General features: G+C 33.7%; 2 protein-coding genes across 2 annotated transcripts; one reads left to right on the top strand and one right to left on the bottom strand.

The window, feature by feature from the left end:
• The first annotated feature begins 6,092 nt into the window (after window positions 1-6,092).
• On the top strand, window positions 6,093-9,225 carry LOC113503027. Its single transcript, XM_026884810.1, has 2 exons — window positions 6,093-6,384; window positions 6,888-9,225. Exon 2 carries the CDS (start codon window positions 6,891-6,893, stop codon window positions 8,211-8,213), a length of 1,323 nt encoding a protein of 440 aa, XP_026740611.1. The 5' UTR covers window positions 6,093-6,384; window positions 6,888-6,890; the 3' UTR covers window positions 8,214-9,225.
• Window positions 9,226-11,227: 2,002 nt separating this feature from the next.
• Window positions 11,228-16,251, bottom strand: LOC113502933 (peptidoglycan-recognition protein LB-like). Its single transcript, XM_026884688.1, has 5 exons — window positions 16,107-16,251; window positions 14,006-14,123; window positions 13,396-13,630; window positions 12,736-12,854; window positions 11,228-12,425 (listed from the first exon to the last, which is right to left on the bottom strand). The coding sequence occupies exons 2-5, from the start codon at window positions 14,079-14,081 to the stop codon at window positions 12,160-12,162; spliced, it is 696 nt and encodes a 231-aa protein (XP_026740489.1). The 5' UTR covers window positions 14,082-14,123; window positions 16,107-16,251; the 3' UTR covers window positions 11,228-12,159.
• Window positions 16,252-17,251: the final 1,000 nt, after the last annotated feature.

Genomic DNA, 17,251 nt, shown 5'->3' with positions numbered 1-17,251 from the left:
TAACGTAGACAAAATATAAAACTTGGCTATATACCTAATTATTATAATAAATAGAAAATACATCGTTAAATAAATAGACCCCAAAGAATTTATTTATTAAATGTTGGTATTACATTACGTTTATTCAAAAATTAAATGAGAAAATTATCAATGATTAGAAAAAATAATTTAAGGTCAAAACCTTATTAAATTTATCGATGTTACAGTCTTCACTTATAAGTACGTACGCTTAGATGCCAAAAACAGAAATTTAAAGAAAAAGTTTATATATATAATATAAATGTACTTAAAATAAACCAGATATAATTTGGTGTTTGCGACTTAAAAATATATAGGTGTGCATTATTGTGGCTGTTTAAAAAATATTTTAAAATTAACGTAATAACCCGACAATCTAGTTTACCACTATAAAAATAGACAGATGATTTTATGTCTATAAAAAAGTAAAGATACTTAGATTCATGTTTTCTATGTTGATTGTCGTTAAAATAAAATTAAATAAAAATAAATCAACTTCTCGAATTAAAAAAATGATGTTAACATCAGTTGAATATCTTGCGAATTGCACCTTCCCATTTAAGCACCTATAGCCAAGTGCAATTTCCACATACGTCACTAAAAACACTTGAATGTATGGAAATGACAGGTCAAGGTCACGTGACTTATCGGAACGAACTGTCAATTCCATACAATTTGGGCGTTAAAAGTATTTATTAGTTAGCGATTGTAGATCTGTCACTTGGCTCAAGGGGCTTCAATGAATAGTATTACGTAGCTTAAACCATATCATTCAAGTTACTTACGGGAACACGCTTGTTACTCCTATATCTCTAACAGAGCCCTATGTTGTATTTTAAATTACAGAGTCCCTATTTACAGTTTTAATGTAGCTTTATGTACTGTACACCCGTTTTAAATAATACTTTGGTATATAATACTTTTTAAAGTATGTAATAAGTCTATCCTCAAAAGTATATGTCTACTAAACCATGGTGATTGGACATTCATGGGATACCTTAATCGAGCATAAGAATATATAAGAATGGTATAGATAGTAAAATGGCTACCATTCCAGTAATATCATTACAGTTGAGGAAAAAGACGGCAAACTAAAGCGTATTTAGAGCCAAGTTATTTCCAAAACTGTGTTTTTCGGCGTCGTCGTGGGCGACCTAGGAAGCGGTGGCGAGACGACCTTAACGCTTACCGCGCAGGCTGGTTCCATGCGGCCCAGAATAGAAAGTCGTATAAGGATTTGGGGGAGGTCTTTGCCCAGCCGTGGGACACAGTGTGCTAGAGAAAAAATATGATTTTCTTTATGATTATTCGACTCTTTCCTAATTAAATCCTTGTGGCGGGAGTTCCAAAATATTCAAGTCACAAGAACAAAGAGATCCAGGCTCGGAACAAGAATTTCGTTTTCTCGTACACGTGCTCGATTTTATTGCCCATGAATGTCCGTCCTATTTAGCCATTTTATTACAAACCCACTTCCTCACGTGCCTTGTTCATATCACACTATCCTTACAATTTTATTAAAAACGCATAATCAACCTATCCCACTTATTATATTTACAGATTGTAACATATACTTATAAGTATTATAATTGTTTTTAATAATTTTATCTTTAAAACTTTTTTCACAAAGACAAAAAGTCTAAAAATAAAATTCAACGACAAAAACTAAGGATCCTAAAATATAAGAACGCTAAAACACATACGTTTAAATTACCATATTACTTATTATGACTCATAGTTATGTATTTATATGATTGAAATCAAATACCAATATCGCAAATACATCTATATCTATAATACATCGTTAGTCGTAACTGAGCAATCATTCTGACAATTTAAAAAGGTATCGAAAATTTCTAATTACTGATTAGGTTACATGAGTCACAGTATGGTGTAATACGGAAACAGCTGATTTGTGTAGAACTTATTCAGCACCACTCTTGTTTAAACAAGTATTGCGATATCGATCCTGTTGATAAAGTGGCAGTCGGAAACAAGATTACAAAACTAATTATCAAGTAAAGTAGCGAATATGAATTAGTAAATGTGGTGAAACAGGATACTGAAGGTCTGTCACCAAGACTTTAATTCCTTAATATTAATGCAGTTGAGGAATAGAGATGTCGCTTTACGCCGTGTAAGGTGCTATCACGATTCCACAACTTCATTAATACTACTTTAAGAGGTGATGATACTAGTTATTATTCTAGTAGTAGTACTAATAGTAACAGTACGTGTTAAAACGTGACCTAACAGACAAAATATACAAACGATACTCAGTGTCTCATACTTCCCCGAATGGGCTGTGCAGTAGAAAAGACAAGTTATAGAAGACATTCAAATTTGGCCACAAAGTGGCACTTTTTTAATGTTAAATAAACATTTTTCATAGTATTACAACAAAACGTATAACTAACAAAAATAAAAGAGTCATTTAATTACTTGGTATAGTGAGTATTGAAGTACACTGCTGCTAAGGTGGAAACGAGATGCAGATATAGCCTTCTTGCTTCCACACTAAGCAGCTTGAAGAAAGTAAAGCGCATACAAGAGAGATACCCCTCGCGTTGCACAATTATAATACCTATATTAATATCTGACCTCTGTCTATCTGCTCGTGACCACGGCCAGTGTAGCCTGGTCGAAACGTCGGGCTAATCAGGTAAAATTCGCGTCAATCCTCGTATTCTTTTATGTTATTGGGATAGCCTCTACACCGACTATCGCTCTGTCTCGTTACCATAGTATAAACAGTGTTAGATCCTCAGTACAAGAACTTTAAGTCTTCTGATGACCAATAGCCATCAGAGGACGTAAAACAATTATGTATTTTAAATACCTAATTAACCGCAACATATTAGAAACATATTCATGTTTCTTGAAGGTTAAAGTACCTTATCAATTGATAACAGCTACGAAGTTAATGTTAATGCATGTTAAGTGTGTCTAGCCTGTTGCTAACCAGAGTCGGGTATCCGGGTTTCCTTAGTATCGAGAGATTACGCCCTAAATAAAATATTCCATTGTTGTTTTCGTACGTTTCTGTAACGGAGTTTTTAAATGGAATATGTTTTGATAAAACTATGAAAAACCCAAACTAACTTTTTAACTATCTTTTTTGCAAAAAATATAATCAACAGTTACTGTGGGTCAGTTATAATGAGGGTAAGGTAAAGGCGACTATTCGACGAAGTTCAGCTAATGTGATTTTTTTACATATTTAAACAAAATTATTTTATTTTGAATATGTATTAAGATAAAATATATATGTCTACTTATATTACTAAATATACTAAGTTAATCCTATTAAATTAATGTTTTACTTTTCGTAATGTGTAATATTTTGATAAATATTGAATTTACATAGTCAGCTGAGAACGATTTCTTTATGATACTGTAAAAATGACAATTCCAAATAATCTTCTAAGGCCGCCATGTTGCAATGTGGTCTGCAGGAAACTTACTGTAAGAGATGGTGATGTTGACGTGATGGTGTTTATGACCCTTTATCGATTATGAACTGTTCTTATTATACAAATAATTTTAATCGATAACAAAAGAACAAGATCGACTCAAATTTAATTAAAATTTGGAATGCTAATGCTGGAATGACGTACTATAAAAAAACATTGAATCCTTGTTGCATAAAAAGATAAACATTTATTTCTAAGCTAATTTTTGAATGTTCTTGTGTCCGCGCTTTTTGTATTTCGTCCGTATATCCAAGTACAAGCTCACAAATAAATTATAACTTTATTTATCCAAGTGTTAGGTTAGTCGGGACAACTATGTATAGTTAGCGCTTCCAAAATTGTTTTATTGTAATATAATTACGTGTTTAAAAGTCCCTCAACGAATGTAGGGCTGTTCTCTATGGTCGTTGAGTAACTATTGGAATTATTCTTGTTAAGAGTATTTTTTAAATAATAACCCTAATGTAAGCGAGAACAAATTGTATTTATTTAAAATTCTACTGGGTGTAGCTACTATATTCTGATATTGTCTTTATAAATAAATTTCTATGTATACTGTAATTTTACCGTTAAGGCTTCTTAGATGTTTTGTGCTGTTATCAATGTCGATGTCTATCAAATCAAATTATTGTGATTATCATACGCTTAATATATTTCTTCACAGTTCACACCGAGGATAAAACATTCGTTATACAACATTTCATTATTATTTTTTGATTGCTGTAAAAACTCTTCTTATTTATTAATGACATTGCTATCATTCCTCGATTTAAAGAGTTTCCTCTGACTTTATTACAAAAGTCCTTTAAAAACACAGATGCACAATATCCAGCTATTAATTTATCTAATCCCAAAGTTTTACCTTGGCGTGAACGTAGTACACACGCACAGCTGGGTAATATAACCAGGTATAACCAGGCCTAAGTCCAAACTAAGCCAAGCTTTACCTTCTGATAGTGTTATGAACACGAATAGTGTCAAAAAATCTTGTAGAAATAATAAAATATCTCTACAACTAACTGGCAAACGTCTCGGGAGCATTTTCAATACATTTTAACCCTATTTAAAATATTATATCTAAGAATTTATTTATTTCAAATCGCACAGCCCGGTCCTGTGAATAGTAAATTAATAATCCATAATAAAAATGCTCCTAACGTTGTTAAATTAAAATAATATTCTAAATAAATGTTTGTACGGATCTATGTATGTAATGACCATTTTAATACTATACCTAAGATGAGATGTTACTTTTACTTAATTTTCTTTTAAATTATAAATAGATAAAACAACGTCTGTATGTTCCCTGTCAAACCTTTAGTATTCAAATAGTTAAACTATAAATAGCTACATTCTATATCTAGAACATTCGATTAACATAACTATCATTTTGGCATCATCGAATTGTATAAAAAAAGTAAATTATTAAAAATTCTATCCATATCCATTACCATTTATGTCCGACCACAAAAGAGGTTCTTAACTTTTGTTTTCTTTTTATCTGTGTTCTACCCTAAATCTGGAAGTAAACCATTGTAAACCAATAACTAATAGTAGGTACTAATCATAACGATGTACGTAGTTAAGAACAATTTATAGTAAACAATTATTTTTGTGAAAGTCATCTTTGTCATTAAAATGTGTTTCCATTTTATTACGTTGTTTTCTTGTTTTAGGGAAGTCCCTGAGTTCATAATTATTATTCCGAAACGGTAATTTTGTCTTTAACATATCGTTAATCTGAACAGTCAGGATTTCAAATATTTAAGTACAGCGATCACTAATGGAAGTCGATTAAGACGGTAAATTTTCTAAAAAAGCAGTATATTTTGTGGTCAAAAGAATTGTTGTTAAGTATGTTTTATTATCCGTGTTTAAGTCTATTTTGTTATCTGATGTCACAACAACTTTGATGAAAATTTTACTGTCTTAACCAACTGCTGTTAGTGGCTGTACCTACGAGTGTATTACGCGTCAGTGGCACGAGACAACAATTAGACAGACATATGACACTGTCGTATGTCACCCTAAACGACTTTAAGTAAAACACCTGGTAGAGATATTGTTAAGACAATAGCTCGTTTATGCATGGTCCATCTAAAGTGTAAATGAGCAAGATAATTAAAGTCCTACAAAAAATTGAGATAATATATTGATGTCTGTTACTCTTGCACACCTAAACCACTGAACAGATTTTTATAATTAAGATACATAATATATTTTAATTGAATGCTCTACCCTATTCGAATTAGAAACAGGATTATACTTTACTGACTGCAATAAATAATAAAAGTTATACCTATGAATGTTGTTCTCTTAAAAAAAAATGGGAAATGTGTTTGAGGTTAGCTTATATTATAATCTGTAGACCGATAAGAACGATAATGAAAGAAAAAAAATAAGCAGTTTATTGTATGAAATATCAATCGTACCATATTATATAATAAATGAGGTAGGTCAGTCTAGTGCGCAATAAGTACCAAGTAAAAATATTTGTGACTCGGTCAAGTGTGATGATTTGATATCAGTGATAAACGATATTAATCAGTCGCTAACACTAAGTTGAGGACATTAGGTTACGATGCTATTGTAAGGCGCGATATTAAATGTAATTATTCAAGAAGGTCATTTGACTAATTCGCGTGCGTGAGCAAATGAGGCCGGCTGGATATAAAAAAAAAAAAGAACAGAAGAAAAATATGAAAATTGGCGGGAAGTGAAGGGGACAATTCATGACGGGCGATTCTGGCGGGAGCATGAAAAAAATACGTCTACGCTTAATACGCTGTACGGATTAAAGATTAATAAGATTAATGTAAAAGGATTTAAGAAGGTGTGGTATCCGAATAAAGTTGTATTGTCGCCAAAGGAATTTTATTACACTTCAGAAGTGGTAAGTCCCTGTTTAAATCTACTTTTTGCATGAACGTAGATACGTACGAGTATTAAAAGATATTAGTACTTATTTATAAAGCATTAAAATAATCGTATGGACATTAATTCATTGCTATACATAGTTTTAAACGTTATTATTTTTTTATTCGTGGTTTCATAAGCGATTTTACAAAAAAAAACCTGATTGTAATTTCGGTTTTTTTTTCTTTTTCTTGAACACGTGTTCACTAATTGATACTATTACATATTAGATAATATCATCAAAAACAAAATGGTAGGTAGTATTTTCAGTAATCTTCCCCATGAGGCTTACTGCAAAATAAGTTTACCTTACATAAGTTGTCCAATGTAATGTTGGGGATTAACATAATATTTGTATGATTACATTTTTATTTATTACTTTCAAGTACTACCGTGAATTTTCGATTAAAATAAAACAAACGAAAGTGAAGTTTATTTAATAGATCAAATATTAATTCTGTGTCTGGGTGCGAGTTTCAGATAATGCCTAGTGACAAGGATAGTTCGAATCGGAGGTTGGCCACGCCATCTCGTGGGCCCCATGACGAGGCGGGGAGGCGCAGCCGCAGCCGCAGCCGCCGTGATGCCCTGAGTCGGAGCAGTCGCTGCGAGCCGGACCGCGGCCGCAGCCAGAGCTTCAGTGATCGGGAGAAGGAATTGAAGCTGCAGCAGGAACGGGTTCGTACACTAGAGTTCGAACTTGAGAGGGAGAGAAGCGTGCGACAGTCGCGTCGGTACTCGCCACGTTCTTCGCGGCAGCACTCCCCAGAGCCCGACCAGCCGCGAACTCGTGTCTCTGATTTACCTCGAGATTCTTCTTCACGTCGAATCCTTCAACGACAATACGATAGCAACGATAGATGTTCACAATCTCGATCACATATTGATACGCGACGTGACGTCATGCGAGCTACGCCGCCACTACGCGAACGTACCCCTGTTTTCACGGCCGGTGATGTGGCCAATATTATAAATTCATTAAAATATTCCAAACCTCAGCCGTCACCAGCGAACACTCCCGCTCTAAATACTAGTCAAACAAAAAGCAAAAACATTTTGCCAGATTTTGATCCTTCTTCAAAAAATCAAAGAGTAGATATATGGCTTAAGAAAGTAAACGAGAGTGCTGCTGTTTACGGCTGGGACGAAAGAACCACTGTCTATTTCGCCATGCAAAAGCTCCAGGGGCTGGCCAAGGTCTGGTACGAAGGATTAAATTCTATATTATTTAGCTGGCCTGAATGGCAAACCAAATTACTTAGCGCTTTCCCGTGTGAACAGAACTACGGCCAGGCCCTGGAAGACATGTTAAAAAGGAAAAGTAGATACAATGAACCTATTGAATTGTACTTTTATGAAAAGTTAGCTCTCGTGAACCAGTGTGACATAGAAGGCAAGCGGGCAGTAGATTGCATTATACATGGACTTAGCGATAAAACTGTAAAGACGAGCGCGTTGGCTTTGAGATGTACTAACCCTGAACAGTTACTACAATTTCTCATGAGCAATAAGGAAAATCATCCTTTTGTAGAGCACAATATGGATGAGAACAACAAAACTAATGATGAACAATCTAGTAATTCAAATAGTCGCCCGCCGGTGGACAAGACTGAAAGGTCACAGTTCACTTCTTCATGCTTCAATTGCAAGGAGCCCGGTCACCCTTTCTTTAAGTGCCCCAAACCTCTCATTAAGTGCACTCAGTGTGACAAATTAGGCCACACTGCTGATAAGTGCAATTCCAAAGTATCACAGGACAATAAAGGACCACCTTCAAAAACGATGTGCATCCACACTAAATTCTAAATCACTAAATATTGATTGGTAAACCAACTCGTCAATTCTTGTTACGGTAGCCTTTATAAGATCAAGGATAATACAGTGAATATATGCATTGGACCCATATCCTCTGATTGTAGCATACTTTCTCATGGCGTATTGGCTCGTGCTCTGAAAATCCAAGCAGACAATTGTATAATTTTACCTAATGAAGAGGGCGTCAGGGCGTTGGCAATCAGAAGAAGTTGCTTCATTTGCTAGAACGGTTAAGTCATTGTTTTGCGTCTAACTTACAACAGTTGGGATGCACTGCCGTGTTGTGGCCGATATCGGCAACGAACGATATAGGGTTGCAGCTGTTCCCGGTCTGATCAATTCAAAAAATAAACGTAAAATCACTATCGCTGCCGACAGAATGTTACCATGGGTTCACGTAGTTGCTTTAGAAGTTAATATTGATAATGATTCAGATGATGTTAGTATTGTATCTGCAAATGATGACCTTAAAATATGTTTATAGAATGAGTAGGTATCGTTATTTTGTTTTTTTTTTGTTGATGCGAGATAGTGAATTGTACAACATAAATCGTTTTTGTTGTTGATTGTTTAATATCTAGTAGGTAGGAGAATAATTTTGGTCTTACATGTAATGAAATGCAAGATTTCCTATAGGTTAATATATAAGTTTACTTACTTCCTTTTATGTATTATTACTTATCCACGATATTCCTTTGAATTCGAATGAACTCTTTAGTCTAAGATGATACATGTAATTAATTAAGTAATGATAATTTCTTAAATTATGCGAGAAATGAATGGTTCGCTATTTAGATTGAGTGTCTGTGAGAAACGAAGGGTTCACATGACAATCAATTTTCAGTTAAATATGACCTTGCGATAAATGAATGACTCGTTCTGGTCATCTAAATGTGAGAAATGAAGGGTTCACATGACAACCAATTTTCAGTTAGATATGACCTTGCGATAAATGAATGACTCGTTTTGGTCATATAAATGTGAGAAATGAAGGGTTCACATTTTATAATCTCGCGAGAAATGAAGAGTTTGTGGAAGTATAAATTATATAAGGCAATATTGTCAATGATAATGCTAATGTAAGTTTGTGTATGTTTTAAATTTCAAATTTATATTATTTTATTAATTTTACATGATAAGATGATTGTAAACATAGTTCATTATTATGTTAAACTAAGATGATAATTATTTAAGTAAGATTGCTGTCTTAATTCGTCTTAATATTGTTTAAATATCTACTTGACTGCGTCACGAATTGTTCCCCGAATGTAAGGCTCGAAACCCGTGTATGAGGACATACACGACGTCAGGATGGACGAATGTAAGGCGCGATATTAAATGTAATTATTCAAGAAGGTCATTTGACTAATTCGCGTGCGTGAGCAAATGAGGCCGGCTGGATATAAAAAAAAAAAAGAACAGAAGAAAAATATGAAAATTGGCGGGAAGTGAAGGGGACAATTCATGACGGGCGATTCTGGCGGGAGCATGAAAAAAATACGTCTACGCTTAATACGCTGTACGGATTAAAGATTAATAAGATTAATGTAAAAGGATTTAAGAAGGTGTGGTATCCGAATAAAGTTGTATTGTCGCCAAAGGAATTTTATTACACTATCGTACAAATAAATGGAGTCACTGAATAATATTTAAGGTGAAATCTATCCAATTCTGTGTCATTGACCCAGACATGAGATGGGCAATGATTAGTTTACTCGTCTGATTGTTTTTTTTTTACAATTCATTGTTTTGATGACTTCGATGGTATACTGACTTGGATAGGCGATAGTGATATGCGTATGCGTTATTATGTTTGTAAACAATGTAAGGTACACAACAATATAATGGGGAAAAATTGTGATCAAAAAATAAGTTTTTTTTTTCATTCAAAAATTTAGTCTGAGTGCAAGGTAGCCTAGCTTTAGCTTGGCTACCTTGCACTCAGACTAAATACATAATGTAGTCAACATAGCAAATCTCCTACTGACTCGGAAAAATCTACAAATTTTTTATCATAAAAACACGCTACGGCAACATTTAACCGAATTAACCTTGACCTAGAATTAAGTCTTCTCAAACTATACAAGACCAGTATTTAATGCCATCAGGGCCAAGATTCTGCTATTTTACAATGGCGGATGAATGAATGGCAATTGGATTAAATTTGAAATTATTCCTATTCTCTTAAGCATTTTGCCAATACAATAATTGGAAGTTAATTGTATTGACCTTGAGTATACCTTCCCGTACTGAATTTACATATATAGTGTAGAAAAATGCTTTAAAAAATACGAAAATTGTCATTTTAAGCCAAATTTCATTCATTCATCGGCCATTGTAAATAGCAGAATTAAGGCCCTGCACTTTCCAATAAGATTTTAGTGCTGACCGACTAGAATTACCACAACTGTCAGATTCGGGTATTTCCCGATCTCGCCAATGACCCCAATTGTAGCTGTCAGGTACATGACAATCACGCTATCAAGTGTATACTTATATATTGTTGTGATATAGGAAAATACCTGAGATTTAATGTTTTAGACAAGTGTTAAAAATAAGCGTATTAATGTTTTTTTTCACTGAGAGCATTTGTAGCAACACTAAAAGTAGATACGTAATTTCAGCATCTGAAATTGTGTATGGCGCCATTCCGGACAGACAAAATGATGTTCTTCGAGTAATTATGCACTACACTTACCCGAAATAAATACAACAAATTAATAATCATGGAGCAGCAATAAATTTTTTATAATCTACTTTTTACTATCGTGAGACTGATTCATTATTAAATGATGTAACGGTTTACTCACGCGTATTTATCGGGGTAGCCCGACTAGTTTCGGACCCAACCGGAGTCCTTAATCATAAGCAGACGCGCCGGGGTCGCGAGTCGACCCCTAACTAATGGGACGCTCCCGATAAATACGCGTGAGTAAACCGTTACATCATTTAATAAGCAATAAAATTGTTGTAGTTTTTTAATGAAATGAAATGAAAACACTTTATTGAAAGGTACATTCTGTATTTTGATACATTTTTTTTCATTTACATGATACACTTCTTAAGGATACCTAAGTACAGATACTTTACTTCGAATTTTAGTTATTAGGATAATTAGTGGCTTTTAGATAAGTAAGAAACGGGAAACAGGATTTCAAAATATCAACATTATTGTTTATAGAGGGCTTAATAATAAGTTGGTATTGTAAAATTATATAATAATTATCATTTATTCTTATCACAACTTCACAATAAGGCACTTATGTTATAAATTAGTCACAGCCGTAAAAGGTATTTTATAAATCCTACATTAAGGTTATATTTAGATAATTACAAAGTCCGCTTCACAAAAGAACAATACGGTTTTCTTATAAAAAACGATATACAAATGGTAAATATTTATGGGAATAACATTTAAATAAACTGTTTTTTTTGTCAATGTAGAGTATTTTGAAGTAAAGAACAGGTTATAATCTAATCAGAACCTACGTTTCTAGAACAAATAAATTAACGTAATTAGTATAAATAGAATTTAATAATACTTATTTAATTTGTTGAGTTTTACATAATTTTTAATTTACTAAAAATTAAAACTTACAATCTAAGAGTTTTAAATAGACATTCATACACTTTCAAATCATATCCTAGTCTAGATAGTTATTTAATTGAGTAATTACATACATGGTTATAAATATATATAAAAAAATATTGAAGGAATTATTTCAGGCCTGCTAACAGTCCAAACCATTACATTATGAAGCCTACATTGATCAATTATTGCGTAAAGAGGTAACAGCAAAACACATACAAACAAACACTAACATACTCTCACATTTTATACGTTGTACAAACAGGTCACTAATACAAATCTCAAATTTTAAATAATAAGCTTTATCACCTTAAAGATTCAGTCCAAAATCACTTGCAACTACAAGCCCTATGGGGCAACAGTAGCATTCAAGATTATCCCCTTCACAAAACTCGGTAACTCTTTAACATCTAACAGATCATGGTATGAGTTCGGGTAAGGAGAGTAATGTTCCCAAGTCTTGATCTCATTGAAGAGGGCGTCTCCAGGGCATTCCGTATTCCTTACTTGGCGATGGCCGACTAACTTGTAGTCTGGTTTGATGTAGCCGAGCTCTACTCCGGCGTTGATCAGACCCTGAGCTGTTTTAAGCTGTTCTGCAGGAGGTACTTGGGCTGAAAGCGGGAATGCATTTTGAAATTTGTTTTTAAAAACCCACGTTTATCTTCTACTACAGAGTCTGAATATTTTAAGAATATAACTGTAGATGTTTCTGTCATTCTACTTTCCTAGTTTAATAGTATTTTGTCCTCAAAGCTCATACAGCTATATTTACCTGAATCAACTTCTGACCTATTTTCTACACGCAACTTATTCCACCAACATTTTGTCACCGCGAAGAGGTATTATTAATAATTATTTAACCTCAATTAATTTTTTTCTTAAGTTTTAGAAATATTAAATTAAAGTGTTGTAAGTACTCACATCTCCAGTCACCAATGAGACAGATGCCTATGCTGACGTAATTGAAATGCTTTGCGTGTGCTCCGAGCACGCCCCAGCCTCGGCCCTCGTATGCAGCGCCGTCACTGCCAACCGCAAAGCTGAGGGACAAAGCAAAGGTATTAATTTAATAGGTCTTCGAAGGATCTCACGGATAGCCGAGTGGTTGTAGTCACCACAACAGACTCACAATGCGTGACGTGTCGCGGGTTCTATCCCCCGTAGAACAAGCGTTAGCGTTTGTGTGTGTATTGTCAATTGCATCATATTATCACAGTCTAAAAATCATATTTGTGTATCGCAATAAAAAGTATGCAATCTTGAATCGTCCAATCGTGATGATGAAATGTCTATACATTGGCTTTAATTTTTGATAAGGATCGTTCAGCCTTGAAATGTTTACAAGGATAAAAAGTCATGTCCTTATGTTACGTCCTAATGTTAATTACAATTAGTTAAGCTGTTTGAGCATCCATACCCTTTTTACGTTTATAAAATTAGCGAGGATTATAATTCTCAAAATCAAAGCACGAAAGATTATATTATAAAAAACAGCGTCCCATTTTTAGCATTCTTAAATGGTGCTGGAACCAACACGGTCTAATTCTGACAAAGTATATAATAATAATAATAGCAACTTACTGGTATCCTATATCCCACCACTCGTGGTCATCCATATGGAAGTTCTGCATGTGTACCATAGCATTGGAGCACTCTTTCCTGTCGTAACATGCTGGTGGGATGTAGGAGTGGTGGATCACCACGAATGGGACTGGGTTTGGGAGCAGCTCCACCTTGTCAGGCTTGCGCGCGTGCCACTGCGCGCGGCTCACGAATGGGAAGCTGTAGGTCTGGATCTCGTTGACCGAGGATTCATCTGAAAAGAGAATTATGTCATTATGGTTCCGAACACAAAATGGGAAAAAGAATTTCTGTCTCATTTTATCGGTGACCTTATTCTATTATAAATTGTTTTTTCTTTAGATTATTTTACAAATCTTCGATGTTCGATCACATCACAAAACAATGCAATGTAATTAAATGTCAAAAGGATTTTAATATAATCAATAAATATCCACATTTGTTTTAAGGGCCCGAGTGACAGCTATTCAACGTTAAATGAGAAGAAATCACAGAAGTTCTGAGGCAACAAACAAAATACAAACAAATTGAGAACCACCTTTTAAAAGTCAGTTGAAACACAAATAAACTAAGTCGGACAACTCAAAAAGTAAAATAAATAAAACATTACCTCCTTTAAGAACGCTCGGCATGGTCACAACCGCACTGATCCACATGCAGCACAAAATAAACAGGTCCACTAACATTGCTGTTTTTGTACTCGCACTCCGATTAGCCCGCGAATGTACCTGCAAAACAGCGAATGTTAAAGTGACATTGCACTCTTCATGTTTTTATTCGTAAAATGCTTTATTAGCGTCATAGATAGATAAATGTTATCGGGAATTTAATTCATTATACCACATATGTTTCGTATAGATATAATAGCTGTTTTGTTTATTAATACAGTGATAACGGTCATTAATAAATTTCCAAGGCATCTTTCGATAAGATATTGATTAAAATTATTGAGGTTTAAAAAATGCGTTATCTGTATAAATAACAACATATACATAGGTTTTTATTAAAGAATTATTGGACTATGCAATGAATTCTTTAGTAAATCTTTTACAAAAATCACCATAAAAATATGTAAATTTCAAATAAATAAAACATCAATTGTTGACACTGATTATGTCAATTCAAGCATATAAATCAAAAACCTTTGTCCAATTCATTAATGATTGTGATTTGGCTACGCTAAAGCGACGAGAACTACTAACATATTAAACAATTGTGGAATCTGTTTAGTCGATACCCCAGATAACATGGGTAACAGATGTTGAAAGTAGACGATTGCTACTGATAGTGTAATATAAGCAAACTTGCATACTTCATAAGCAAATCAGCAAAACTTATATACAAAACAAATCTATTTTATTCATCATCGGAATCGCCTTTTCCCAACTATGTTGGGGTCGGCTTCCAGTCTAACCTGATTCAGCTAACTACCAGTGTTTCACAAGAAGCGACTGCCTATCTGACCACCTCAACCCAGTTACTTTAGTTAAACCTTACCGATATTAGTTAGATCGGTTGTCTGAATTTCTAGCTTTTGACTACCTGTAGCGACTGTCAAAGATGTATAAATAACAGCCGGGACCCACAATTTAACGTGCCTTCCGAAACACGGAGAAACTCGTTATGACAAAGATGGACACCCATCTACCGACCGACTGCGTCAAGCGAAGCTTAATCTATCATCGATCCACTTACCCAGTTATAGCTCACCTACGAGCTCCTCACAAAAACATATCTATTTTATTACATTCATTAATATACGGAGTGTCATATATGATGGTAATAATTCCACTCAAGACGAGACCAGTAATTAAAACGAAGTAATTTACTACGTGTGAGCATATTATGTTATTTCGCATCTCGCATACGTCAATATGACGTATTTACATCAATTATTTGAGCACGTTATAAATGTTTAAAGCGTGTATGAATTTTAATCTCTGTGTGATCTGAGGACCATCACCTCTTGAAACAAAACTTGTTGGTGTGGAAGCGAGAGAACGTATTACAGGGCATATAGCGGCGTCTCTTTCCCACAATTAGAACAGTTTGAGGCTTGCTTTATGAGGTAGTGGTATCTACTTTCTGTAGGGGCGCCCCCTATAGAGATGAAATTTTGATGACCGTTGGGAGAAATAGCGTTTGAAAGGTGTTAACATTCTGATTTAAATGATTTCAAATGATGGAACTTAACTAATACGTCAAAATTTCTGTAGTAAATATAGATTTTTTTAAATAATATGTAAATATATTTATTTAATAATAAATGCTTTTAATTATTATATTAAAACTATTGATTATCATACTCAAAAGTACGAATTTAAATTTTTAATTTATATATTACATGTATTGTGTATGTGCGTCTGTTCTAAAGAAAGACATTATTCATTTGCTACAATTTCAAAAAAACAGACTCTTAATCACAAAATGGTTTGGGTTTATTAAGCTAATTCATTTGAATATAAATCACTTCAGTTTAGTATCCTAAGATTGTCAAAAACTCACAAACTTTACCTCTATAAATTGTAGGTATATGTAACGGTTTTTAGTAAAAAATTTAATGATCTATATTGTTATGTACGTTCAAATAATTAGTTTAAATTTATTATAAATCTAAGCCTTAAAGCACGTGATATCTTTAAGACATAAAATTTGCTAACATTTTAATGACCCCTTTTTATTTCTACAATTAATGTCTTTAATTAACTTACCGTCACTTTCCTGGTATATTTAAAACTAACAGGTTCACACACTCACAACAAATTACAAGAATTATCCTTAAAACTGAGGTATTTTTTTAATAAGGCCCCACGTATGCGTCCGTTAGGCTGTGATGTGCGCTATACAAATTTATAATTCATGTTATACAGTTGTTTATATAGCGATTTCCATGCGGAGGTACTTCCCCACACAGATACGTTCAGATACGGAACGCCGGTCGAACAGCTGATAAGTTTACGCTTTTTTGGGTAAAGCAGAAGATTTGCCAGGTTGAATTAGGGTATAGATGCCGTATTAAAGGTTATTATAATAACATAAAACCTTTTTGTGAAGGTGTTCTTTACTGGTGTCATTTTTTATCAAATATTTTGTGACCTGTATAAAATAAATAGATTCTCGTGATTCTCTCATTGAAAGTGCAACGTGTAGTAGACTTATAGCTATGCCATTATTGTCAGCGTGCTCGAGTATTAACACCTAGAAGGTACCGTCAATATTGATATATTTATTGTCTTTCTAGGACAGAATCTATTTTTTTAAGAGAAGAATCTAATTTTCCTTAATAAAGGAAACCCACAAAAAAAGGAATAATTTATTCTTTCTCCAATCTAAAGTTCTCGAAGTTCTTTTATTAATCATTATATCAGCCTATTTTATGTTCTACTGCAAGCCTCTTCCTATTTAGAGAAGGCTCGAGCGTTGATCCGCACTCACGCCGACTGTAAGTTGGTGATTTCAGATTTTAATATTTCAATATATAAACCTCACAATGTTTCCCTCAGAATTGAAAACTGCAGATAAAGTAAAAAAAATAACATTAACGTCAAACCTTTTTACGACAAATTTTTAGTCGAATTTCATCGAATTTTATCAATTAATTCAAAAGTAAACTCCGGCCACTTTCAAGGTACTTTTTTTAATTCTGCTGATAAATGTGACACGTGAATTAAGAAAAACAAATAACCTATGATTAATACGTGAGGTTCATTACAGTCACAACATATTGATTAAAATGATGTATAAAGGTCAGCGCGTCATCAAAACAAATCGTATTACAACTGGTTTGGGAGATAACACGTCATTTGAAATATACATATACATATATGAAATATTCAGAGAGGGTGACCGAAGACGT

The sequence above is a fragment of the Trichoplusia ni genome, chromosome 18 (genome assembly GCF_003590095.1).
Source record: "Trichoplusia ni isolate ovarian cell line Hi5 chromosome 18, tn1, whole genome shotgun sequence".
Taxonomy (NCBI): Eukaryota; Metazoa; Arthropoda; class Insecta; order Lepidoptera; family Noctuidae; genus Trichoplusia; species Trichoplusia ni.
This window is presented reverse-complemented; position numbering and strand designations above follow the sequence as displayed.